Source organism: Colletotrichum lupini, chromosome 5 (assembly GCF_023278565.1).
Source record: "Colletotrichum lupini chromosome 5, complete sequence".
In the NCBI taxonomy this organism is placed as follows: Eukaryota; Fungi; Ascomycota; class Sordariomycetes; order Glomerellales; family Glomerellaceae; genus Colletotrichum; species Colletotrichum lupini.
Genome location: NC_064678.1, coordinates 873,215 through 885,210, shown reverse-complemented (window position 1 = coordinate 885,210; position 11,996 = coordinate 873,215). Strand labels below are relative to the sequence as shown.

At 42.8% G+C, this 11,996-nt stretch overlaps 4 protein-coding genes across 4 annotated transcripts; 2 read left to right on the top strand and 2 right to left on the bottom strand.

The window, feature by feature from the left end:
• Positions 1 to 422: 422 nt before the first annotated feature.
• CLUP02_09693 (uncharacterized protein) lies at positions 423 to 1,238 on the top strand (the record flags this gene model as incomplete). Its single annotated transcript, XM_049288671.1, has 1 exon — positions 423 to 1,238. The coding sequence occupies one exon, from the start codon at positions 423 to 425 to the stop codon at positions 1,236 to 1,238; it is 816 nt and encodes a 271-aa protein (XP_049145815.1).
• A 1,074-nt stretch (positions 1,239 to 2,312) lies between these two features.
• CLUP02_09692 (uncharacterized protein) lies at positions 2,313 to 5,278 on the bottom strand (the record flags this gene model as incomplete). Its single annotated transcript, XM_049288670.1, has 8 exons — positions 2,313 to 2,427; positions 2,475 to 3,364; positions 3,422 to 3,670; positions 3,727 to 3,984; positions 4,107 to 4,628; positions 4,701 to 5,043; positions 5,096 to 5,137; positions 5,178 to 5,278. The coding sequence occupies 8 exons, from the start codon at positions 5,276 to 5,278 to the stop codon at positions 2,313 to 2,315; spliced, it is 2,520 nt and encodes an 839-aa protein (XP_049145814.1).
• Positions 5,279 to 6,658: 1,380 nt separating this feature from the next.
• CLUP02_09691 (uncharacterized protein) lies at positions 6,659 to 8,356 on the top strand (the record flags this gene model as incomplete). The annotated part of the gene is made up of 3 exons (XM_049288669.1): positions 6,659 to 6,678; positions 7,332 to 7,889; positions 8,068 to 8,356. 3 exons carry the CDS (start codon positions 6,659 to 6,661, stop codon positions 8,354 to 8,356), a joined length of 867 nt encoding a protein of 288 aa, XP_049145813.1.
• Positions 8,357 to 11,597: 3,241 nt separating this feature from the next.
• CLUP02_09690 (uncharacterized protein) lies at positions 11,598 to 11,756 on the bottom strand (the record flags this gene model as incomplete). The annotated part of the gene is made up of 1 exon (XM_049288668.1): positions 11,598 to 11,756. A coding segment is annotated over one exon (159 nt), but the record flags the coding sequence as incomplete, so codon positions are not given.
• Between the last annotated feature and the right edge of the window lie 240 nt (positions 11,757 to 11,996).

Here is an 11,996-nt window from a genome sequence, read left to right as displayed (position 1 = left end):
TGTCCATGTCCAGGGACTTCATTTTCCCAGAACCAGGGTTGCGATCTGATCGGATTCCGCTGCTGCCTATTGCAACTCGTCGCTAATTACTGTGGGACTGAATATAACTCGAACAAAGCTCGAGTAGCGTTGGAGGCCGCTTGATCTGGGTTGTCTGCAGTACGTGCAAGACGCTCTGTCGTGGATGATTGGGTCATCGCCGTCAGGTCGGAAGACAGCGTGGCGCCAACGCTGAATCTTTGTTAGCGGCATGAATTAAGATGCTTTAGTGCGTGGCCAGTACGGCACTTATTTGTACTGTGACAATGACACGTTGCTCTGTTGGCTACATGCAAGGCTGAACTGCCTACTTCCAACCGTCAGTCTGCAATCTCTGACTTTCTCCTCTACACCAACCTGTTGGGCGCTTAGCCTTTTCGAAGATGTCATCACCGAGTCCCACCGAGAGCAGCCAGCTGGGGCTTACGAAGCCTACGATAAAATCACTTCAAGACCTCACTCTTATCGAAGCCTGGGACAACAATGCGAATGCGCCAAAATACGTCACCTTCTACCACATAACGGACGAAGCGGAACTATGGTTTGGTCAAAGCTCCAAGAACAAGCGGGAGATACCTCTTGAAGAATACCAAGAGGCACTGGAACTCGTACCCGACGAAGAGATCTATCCCGAAATTCCAACTGGCGCCAAGCTCACCATCGCACCAGACAACATCGATGACCCAGTGTTCATAAAACGGCCCGGCCTCAACTGCTATGAGTCGATGAAGGGAACACCCTATGTGTGGAAATCCGTCCTTAATGAGACCTTGATCATGGAAAAGGTCTCCAAGAATCCACATCCGTATATCATCAAGTACTATGGCTGCCGAACCGCACGCGATCGCATCACGTCTCTCGTTCTCAAGTCGTACGACTGCACGCTCAACCAGTTTGCCCGGCAGCCAGATTTCAAAGACCTCGACAAGGAAAAGTTTCTGGACGGCCTGGAGTCAGCAGTGTCGTATGTACACTCGTTGGGCCTGGCACATAACGACATCAATCCGGATAACATCATGATAGGAAAGGACGGCATGCCTGTTCTTATTGATTTTGGGTCTTGTGCTCCGTACGGGCAAAATCTCCAGTCCTTGGGCACCGATGGATGGTACGAGGAGGTATTCTTCACTTCAGAGAAGTCACACGATGATTTCGCCATGAAGAAGATGAGAGTTTGGATACAAGATCCGCAAGTATGATGGGTCAAGTCCGATCCGAAGGCTGATGCAGGTTCTCCGGCATTGTTGGCGCATAAGATGGACCTCCACTGAATGGAGAACTACAGTGGTTGAAAGGGAGGCGGATCAGGGAAGATCTTGTCTCTCTCATGTCGCAATGCTACACGTTATGCTGCCCACTGATTACTGCCCGACGATACTGCTCACCTCCATGCGAGAACTCGATACTGGGTTATTATATGCAGGAATGTGAGAGTAGAAAAGGGCAACTGGAAAATGATAAGGGCCGTTAGCAGCGTACTTGAACTTTAATATAGAGCGAAGTTTGCAATTCAAAGAAAGACTCGACAGATAAGAGTTGATATTGTGATCCTGAATCAGTGGTGTGGTGACGGTGATTGTGGTATCGAAGACTCGTGATGGCTTTCTGGATGAAATGCAACTGCGTCAGATACCGTGCCCAACCTGAAAGTACCTGGATTTTACCTCTTCCGAGCTAAGGTAAAACAAAAGAATGCAAGTTTGATGAACATGTTCGAAGAAAGAACTCACCTGTATTTTGTTGTCTCGAAAATTCCTCCGGGCCATCCTTGTTAACCCCCCCCCCTGGTGCTGGATGTTTTTCTCGCCTCCTGTTCCCCCCTAGAAAGCCCCGCATTAACGTGAACCTCTTCATAATTTCTCCTCTTCTGTTATGTCAGGCCTTGCTCCCTTCATCTCACCGGACCTTTCCCTCTTCATCCAAATATGAACCTCGCTCATCTTTGAACCTTGCCTTACCTCAGCGTCATCTGCAGAAGGCACACATAGGATTCAGAAGATCAAAGCTACGGCGAAGCCTCTCTAGCGGTAGCAGATCGTGGGGTCTTTTACCTTGACATAAGGCATGGTTATAACGCTCAAGATTCAAAACAGGAAAGCAACTGAGGCAAAACACGAAAGACCTGAATCACAGATCCTCAATCAGCGAGTGCCTATTGTCTTTGTAGTAGTAAACACATCATCATTTTCACCGCCAGGAATCACCATTCAATATTGAACATTAGTCGTTGCGTATCATTAAACGCTATCTACGCGGAAAGATATTCTATCATGCTATCGTACTGGGATAGATGGTCCCCAGAAGATGACCGAGGAGCTTGCAGTCCGGGAGCTAGATGTCTCCATGGAGCAATCCAGGTCATCTATTTCTCTTCCCGATCTGAAGGCCCTAGGTGTGGAGTCTGCACCTCTTGTTCAACCAAACAAATCTTTTACTCGTTATCCGTAACCTTGATAACAGTAGACTTGAACTGGCGCGCAGGGATCTTGCGGTTGAAGAGAATATCGGCCTCACGGTAAGAGCGGTGCTTGAGCTCAGGCAAGAAGAAGAAGGCCATGATCCAGCACACACAAGCGGTACCGCCCCAAACGAAACCGCACTTTCCAGCAACGTTCCATCCCGTGGGGTTGAGGAGCTGTGAGGCGAGGTAGATCATGGGGATCTCGGCGACGTAGTACGCGGCGCGACCGACGGCGGTGCTGAGGGCACGAAGACGGACGGCAGAGGTCTCGGCGATGATGGTATAGGAGATGGGGCCGAGAGTACCAGCGAAGACGAAGGAGATCAATATTCCCAGGACGGCTTGGGCATAGTTGGTGGCGCTGTTCTGGGGGATCGAGGCGCAGACGCCCAGGAGCATGAGGAAGGTGATGTTCACGGCCGTACCCCAAAGGTAGATTGTGCGGCGGCCGAACCAGGCGGTCAAGGGCCAGGACAGAGCGTTTGCGACGAACTGGAGGCAAGAGTTGATGAGATTGAGGTTGAAGGCCATGTCGTGGGCCATGCCGGCTTGCTCGAAGAAGAAGGTAGCCTGGTTGGCGATGAGGTTACCGGCGAAGTTCTGCGAGGCGTACATCAGGCAGGTAACTGTTGTACGGCGGAGATCGACGCCCTTGAAGAGGTCGAGGAGAGTCGGGGTTCCACCGATGTTGGCCTCGATCTGGACGGTACGCTCGATCATGGCGAGCTTGCGCTGAGCTTGGCCGGCGGTGCCGTGGGTGGGGCCGAGACGCTGGACAGAGCGGAGGGCTTCCTCCTTGCGGCCGCGGCGGATGAGCCACCAAGGGGACTCAGGAGCAAACCAGAGGATTACCATGAGGGGAAGCTGGAGATCGGGTCAGTCTATGATCATGCGAAGTACACGGGTGGTGAGTAAACTCACGGGGAAGATCCACTGGAGAGCAAGGGGCGCGCGCCACGCCCACTCGTCGGTACGGCTGTTGAAGCCAAGAGTTGCGCCGGCGACGATGATGGAACCGATGGACCAAGACATCTGCAGAGTGGCCGTGCAGGCACCACGCAGGGCGAGGGGGACAATCTCAGAGGCGTAGGCGGGGCCGATGGCGATGAAGAAACCCCAGGGAATACCCTCGAATGCCTGTCCGATGGTGAGGACTTCAAGCGAGTTGGCCTAAATTAGGGTCAGTACATATTCTGATGCGCAACACTGCGATCGGGATTGCCTACAAAAAAGGAGATGAAAATGGTGGCGTTCATCATGATCAAGGCAACCATGGTGGCCAGGCGATACCCGAGCTTGTTGACAACGGGGCCGGCGAGGAAGACACCGACAAAGGCACCGCACTGGCCGGCCTGGAAGAGAGCGGACTGCCACTTTGTCTCGATGGCCTTTGCCCCGCCAGCAACTTCAACACCGTATCTATCCTGGAAGGCCTTCTGGGCAACAAAGTTGCCGTTCAAGAACATGTCGAAAGATTCCATGACCTATTGGACAAGTACCCCAATTAGTAACTGACTCGCGAGCTTAAAGACGGAATGGCGGCCCGAAAAGCCGCCAACATACGCAGGGGTCGATACCCAAACACGAATAATGGAGAGAAACTTACAATGGTGAAGCACATGATAAAGGCCCAGAAACAAGCTTTGGGGTGCGTCTTGACGGCCTGCCACAGGCCCTGGTTGTGCTCTTCGTTCTCGCCGTCAAAGGCATCGTTCATGAGGTCCGCGTCGGCCAGCGTCTTGTTGCCTGCCGCGTCAATGTGGTGGGCATCGCCGACCTTTTCGTCGACAAAGACGTTGTCATCCCTGCTGGAGGCGTCGTGCCCGTCCTGGGCGAGACCTGTCGACATCTTGGGCTGAGTTTGTGTGAGAGTTCCGAGGGTGGTCGTGGTCGGTGGTGGCTGCAAAATCGGAGGATTTTTGGCCAACAGCAAATTGCAACTAGCAAAAGCCAAGAGAGAACAAGCAACGGCCAAGAGACAACAAGCAAAAAAGCCAAGAGAAATTTGGAGTCGCCCTGGTGGCCAAGATTTATTCCTAGGAAAGGGGGACTCGGGAGCATCCGGTCTTATACCATCCACCTGCCCCCAACGCCGGGGACGGGAGCGGCCTTCAAAGGCTTCCTGCTCCTGACGAGATGGGCTTGACGAGAGACTGGAAAATGCGAAATCTCATGCTGTCATTGGTGCGCGTAAGAATACGGGTAGGACGGGGCTCTGCGGAGCTTTGGAGTAAGCATCGTGTCCTGACCATGTCCCTGAGGGCGTCTGGGGTGTCTGGGGGACAAGAAGACTGGTGATAGGTGGGAGAACTCTAGTGACTCTTCGTGCGGGGGGATCGTGCGGGGAGCGGGGAGTCTCGAGGTCCAGTTCTCCAAAGGCCAGCCGAGGTGACGGAGTTGTTGGACAGTATGGGCATGGTGTTGGACTGGAAGAGCTTAGGAGGTGGGTGAAGTGGATGAGCAAGATGATGTGGATGAAGAGGTGGAGGAGAATGGATGGAGAGGAGAAGTTTGGAGAAAAGTTGGAGAGACCCAGTTGTGTCCTGATCCAAGACTAAACCAAACCTTGCCTAGCTGTGTTATCCTGGCTCACACCCTTGCTTGAGGCAACTTGAAGCCGCATCGTGCAAATTGCAACTGGTTGCATTCCAGACGGGCTTCGGATGGCTTCGGGCACTAGTCAAAGGCCCGATGCCGTTTCATGCGCCGATGCGCTCGCTTCAGCAGCCAGCGTTTGCATATCTGTACCGGTAGATTCGCGTGGCCTGATAATGACATTTCATCCTTCCATCCGGTATCCGGTCCTGTAGAGAGAGTAGCATTTTACTATAGCCAAAGGTCGTTGCAGAAAGCGGCCCCGATTTCCCCAGGAAACTTTGACGCGGGTACGAATATTCGTACTCCGTACTCACCCGCTCGACCCCGTTTGATTCCCACTCAACTTAGCCTATGACGTTTGTCGACGTGGTTGGGCGTCTTTCCTAACCTGGGCTTAGAAAAAGTTCGTTCTGGTCGGCCCGTATTCAAGGGGCAGTGTGGAGACAAAGAATTGCTTTTGGGCAGGGTTCAGCCAGTGATGTTCTCGAGGAATCAGACGAAAACTAATCGCCCCCTCCTGGACATGCCATGTCGATTGGCATGTCAAGTTGAGAACACTGGAGACCGGACGAGTAGACCGCTTTAAGCTTGGGTTCGCTCTTCTCCCCCAGAAAGGCCCGCTGAACTCCAGACTCCAGAATATGATGGACAAATGGAAGAAATGACGACTATCAGTTCCCCACGGGTGCCGCGGGGAGTCAAACCTTGATTCTTTGAAAGGCATCAGTATCACGAGGGTAGCCCATACCCACCATTCACACCAGAGAACTTTCGACTCACCTCATAGCATGTGACTTGGTGATTTAAATCTTTAGCCGAACTTTTACTAGCCGGCCCACCGCTGCTCACAATCTCTGGGAGCCTCCAGAAAACGGTGTGCCTAACCCTATGCGTGCGAATCAGACGTAGTCGCCGTTGGCCCGTTGATGGTATTCACAACTCTTTCCCCACAACCTCAACCACGGCCCCATACCCCGCAACAACAAAGTCTCAACCGCTAGGTTTCGAACCACGATCAAATTATAACCGTGATCAAGCCAGCCGCTCGGTGAGCCGGACAGTCGGTAATCTTGCACGCCGTCCATGGCCCTGTCACTCTTTTGACACTTCGATAGCTGGGTGCCGCGGCCGTGGTCGTGGTCCCTCGGTACGTGTGCAGCTGCAAAAACGACACGGGTCTCCCTCGCCCTCGGCAGCGAGCTCCGAGGGCGTCGTCTATCGCCGCTGCCCAGCAGCAAGCCAACCGGCTTGGCGTTGATCCTTTGACAGCCGCCAGCGTCAGCGGCTGATTTCGGTCTTCCGAATCAATGAAATCGCTTCCCGGCTACCGACGCGGCAACTGATTGGTTGCACCTGGCAAGGTTCATCTGCAGTGCAGTTCAGCCGCTTTCGCCAAAGTGTTTAACCGTTCGGGTTGTTTTATTCTCTCGGCTTTTAAACATACACGGCGTTTCCTTACGAAAAGGATTCAATGACTTATTTGATCCAACCTGGATTCCGCATGGTAATTGCTCAAACTGCTCATAGTTTTGGAGAAGAATACGATCGTAACCAAGTTTCATGCACTACTACATCACTACGTGCGTTCCATGCCTGTCTTCAACTTTGCCTCTTTCGACATTGACAAAGGGCGGATATGGGAGGATTTTCGGCAAAATAACACGCACTAGTCATTGGTTAGTTTGAGAAAGTCTATCACTGACGCCAATTACCAGCCGAAGAAATCTCGAAGCACAGAATGAGCAACTTGATGAAGAGTTCAGACCACGCCACAGTGCGCTGACCATCCGCCCACAGCGTTGCAACACCTACCAACAGCTTTGGAGAGCGAGTCGGCCTAGAAGCAAGATGATGTAGACACATCGGCGCAGTTGGCTCTTTGGGTTGAGGCAATTTCTGTTATGGAGAATTGAACAACAACGAAATGGTAGTGTTCGGATCCTGGAAATCTAGGTCCCGAGATTCTATTTCGAATGATCTAGGATATGACTGGTAATCCTCTAGGAGCTCGTGACTCGGAAGCATTCGACCCTGAGACATCGCGTCTTCGACCTGATCTTGCGGTCGTCTGCCGCAAATTTCAGCTGGGCATCGAACGGGCAACCTTTCGCTCACTCGTAATCACAAGTGACGACTTCAAATTCATCTGAGATGCCTTCAAACGGTGCTGCAACCGCCAGACTTCACTACGCGAGCTGCATGTGAACATTGTGACACCCGAATACCGGCACAGCTCAGGGCCCTCGGATATCGTCGAGAACATGGCACACTGCGATATTGCCCACACGGAGATCCTGAGAGAGTTGATGCTAATCCTGTCCGAATGGCCAGACGACACGCGAGTATCATTGTCCATCGATCTCAATGATAAACACTACAGAAAATCGAAAATCACCGAGCTTCACCATTTCAATGTGGTGAATCCTCAACTCCTTCCGATCGTGCTATGCGTCCGTAGCTTGAAGTTCTCGTTCTTCTACCAACTCTCGTCTCTGAGACGGAATGTCGAGGGCGACTTCCTCCTTATGCAAAAGTTTCCTAACTTGGAGTCTTTCGACCTCGATGCTTCGGAGTTTCCCTTCTTTATGGAACCTCGACGAGAAATGCGAAAGTCTTTGATCAACGCCCTGTCATCATATCAGTCCCCGACATTGGCAAGGCACGGAAAGCTTATCATCCTACCCAACAGATACGGTCCCTTCCAGCAGCTACCGCAGATGTCCAAAGACGGAGAGAGCGATCCTCTCTTCGTAGGCCTGCGCCGAGCAATTGATGGCTTTTCAGAATTTGAGTACGGGGGCCATCTCAGCTCTTCTTTTTTCTGGTCGCCACCCCCTAGTCTGAGCGATGCAGTCCCGTATTATTGGCAGAACATGACCAAGCTCAAGGTTGATTGCGACCATGGTTTTGCCCAGCGGAGAGTGATACCTGAAGCACTATAACACGCGCATTGTCGAGTTTCTGAGCAGCACCGGCAAAATAGTGCCAGGCGCAATCCGAGAAGGAGATGCTGAGGAGCCGGTGTGGAAAGCTGATGTTTCGGAACTCGTCAAACGCAGAAACATCGAACGTTCCTACTTAGAGGATAACCCCCCAGACAGGCAGTATAGCGTCAGCGGCGACGACAAAGTAGCCGCCTGGACCGTCAACGAGAAGGTCATGGTGCCAATGCTCACATCCATTGCCAAGGCAGCGGGCCAGATGATCTCCCTCAAGGAACTCCGGTTCAAAGTCATCTTGGCTAAGTACGATTGTTAGTATCCTTATTATAGGGTAGTTAGTTCGAACCGTAGTTAATAAAGAGATTAATTAAACTATATAAATATCTACGTAATAAGTATAAAAAAGAGGTTTTAACCATAAGTTAAGCTAGCTATAATAATTATAAATAGGGCCCTTAATTAGCCCCTACGTAGTTAGTTATATACTATAACTAAATTAGACTTCTAATCTAATACTAACTTTCTTTTTTTTTATCGATTTAATTATTATAATTCAAAGTATAATTTAACCTCAGGCCCGTTTATTAAGTCGTCTTTTTTTTCCCTTTTTTTTTATTTTCTTTATATAACTTATTTTTTTATTTATATATTAACTTTTTTATTACTTACGAATTACTTTAACCCCTTATTAAGAGTTATTTTTATAAAAGCGTTAGTGAGGTTATTATTATTATTAATTTAACGGATTTTAAATATCTTACGCCTTTTATATAATTACCTAAGGGCTATAATATTAATTATAAGCCTCTTTTCTTTTATTATTTTTAATTTAATAAGGTATTTATATAGTAAGTAAAAATCTATATAAATAACCGTTAGGATTAGTAAAAGGCTAAGTTAATTAGTAATCTTTTTTAATATTATTAAAATTACGTAAAACAGGTTAACGTTATTAATTATACTATAAACCTCTAATATTAATATACTTCTTATTACCCGCTTATTTTTAATTAATAAGTAATAGATTATATTATTATATATAGTAAATTTACTCTTACTTATACTTTTATTAACTAGGATAATAATATACCCTAATTATAAAATAAAGTTATTATTATTTATAAATAACTTATTAATCAAAATATAGAGCTTATTAGTTATAAAGTCGATTAGGTAGTAAATGAGGCCTTAATTAAGATTTGTTTATTATTATTTAAGCTACTTATTAAGTACCTTAACGTCTCGTTTAGTTAGATCTATAACTTATACTATTTTAATATAATTAAATATTACTTTAAGTTAATAAATACTTATAATATATACCCCTCGTACGAGCTTAGTTTTATATTACTTTTTAATATTAGTTACGTTTAGATTAACGAAGTTAATCTTTTTACCCTACCCCTTTTACTAAAAAATAATAGTTTTTTTTTTAATAATAAAAATCCCGCTATTAAATACTAGGGGGGTATTTATTATAAAAACCTCTTTTAGCTTTATTACGAAGCCCGCTTTTTAAAGCTCCTTATTCTCTTTTTTTATAAAATTAATATTAAATAGGCCTAATATATTATTAGTTTATATTCTAACGATTTTAAATTAATTATTTTTATTTTAAAAGTTAATAAGTATAGGTTATACGTAAATATAACTATTAATAGTTAATTAATATAAAAATCGTAGTAAGTAGCTTATTAATAAGTACCCGATTCTATAAGCTTATATAATAGCTTAAGTACTTTAATAATCGTGCTTTTTAAGTACTTACTAACTATTTTTTTTTAATAAATAGGCTAGGATTTTCTTTATAAGCCCTATAGCTAATTAAGTATAGGCTTAGGTAACATTACGGCTCTAAATTTCGTATCCCTTTTTCCGTAATAATATTATTAATATTATTATTAACTATTAGCTATAGTATTATATAGTAAATAATTATATAAATAGCGTTACTTTTTTAACGTTACCGTATCCTTAGATTATATACTTAGACTTTTTATATAATTAGGGTATTCTTTTTTTTTTTAATTTTATAAACTATTTATAATTTAAATATATAGAGGTTTATATACTTCTTTAGGTTATAAAAGATAAATTAATAGACCCCTTAATTATAAAAAATATTTATTTTAATAAGATTTAATCCCTTAAACGGCTTTTTAATAATTATAATTACGCTTTTTTTATATAATTTAATTATTAGCTCGAAATTAGCTTTTTTTTATTATATAAAAAGTATTAATTACTTTATTATTAGTAATAAATTACTATATTAGGGCTTCCCGTTATATCCTTTTATAACGTCTCGTTAGTAGTATTAATACTCTTTTAATAAACTTTTTTTTTATTAATACTATTACGACGATCTCGTTAAGGATAATTTCTTATACCTTTTATTACGGGTTATATGATTTCTCTTAACTCTTTTCTTTTTATAAATTAAAAATTACTTCGCTAGGATTTATATAATATAGTTTAACTATTATAATTAATATTTCGAAGGGCTAATTACGATCTTTTATAACTACGTAAAATCGCTCGTTAACGAAAATTAATTTATATAGCCTAGCCTATTATTAAGTAATTTTATATTATATTTATATATCCGAATTTAGTAATATATTTAAATTATCCCCTATATTAGGCCTATTATATATAGTAATTACCTCGTTAACTTACTTTTTTATACTTATTTTATATAGTATTTATATTATTTTTTTAATTACTCGGGCTCGTTCGCTTATATTTAATAATAATAGCAAGGCTAAGGTTATTTTTAAATATATTTTAAATATTAATAGTATTAGTATAAGCCCGTTAAGCCCTATAATATCGTTATAGTATTTAAGTACTATTTAAAAATATTCGTTATTAATAAAATTAGGATTTTCTTTTTTAATAATTCTAAACGCCCTTTTTAATTATTTATATACCCTTTTTATTTTTCTAATACTATAATTTACTTCAATAAGTACGACTTTTAGTTATATACCGTAAGCCGTTATATTCTTTTTAAATTTTATTAATTTAAAACTAGTATTAGCGTTAGTTTTAATATTATTTAGCGGTTCTTAGTATATATCGATTTATCCCTTTCGTAAAGTTACTTATACTATTTTTATTTATAAATCCCGAAGGAATTATCCTATTTAAAAGGATATAGCTACGTTAATTATATATAGGACTAGCTAACTATTTAAATAGAAAATATTAACGACGATTTTTTAGTTAAAGTTAAGCTTATTACGTAATTTAAATTTAAATTTATATAGGCTCTATATATTTATTTAGTATTAGTAATATAGTTTTATTAACTACTCTAGCGCCCCTATTTTAATATTATTATTACTTAATTACTTTAAGAAGTTATATAGCTTTATAACTAACGAGTACCCGAATTTTTAATATAACTATCTAAGCTTATTTTCTATTAAATAATTAATTAACTTCGTATCATTAATAAGCCTTATAAACGTATACCCCTATTATTATTTAATTATTTTAAAATACTTATTATTAGAGATTTTATTTCTTATATTATTAAATATAATACTTAGTTAATTTATATCTTTTGAATATAAGAGAAATGGGGTATTAATAAGTAAAATATAGAAAGTTATTATTCTAAAGTGCGTTTTTATTTTTATTATACCTAAAGCGACGATTTCTTTACTTAGGCCAAAGCTAATTTTTATAATACCCGCCGTTAACGTATTAAGTATTATTAGTGCGATTTTTTATAGTACCTAAAATTACCTTTTTCTTCTTATTAATTATTATAATACCTTAGTATTTAGGATAATCCTATAAAAGTTATCTAGGCCATGCTTTTTACTTATATAGAATACTTATATAAGCTTATTATTTAAGGGATCTAAGTAGTATAAAAAGGACCCTTTTAGCTACTTTTAAATTTACTTAGTACTATGTTCTTTTTTTTAAAATATTAAAAAGAA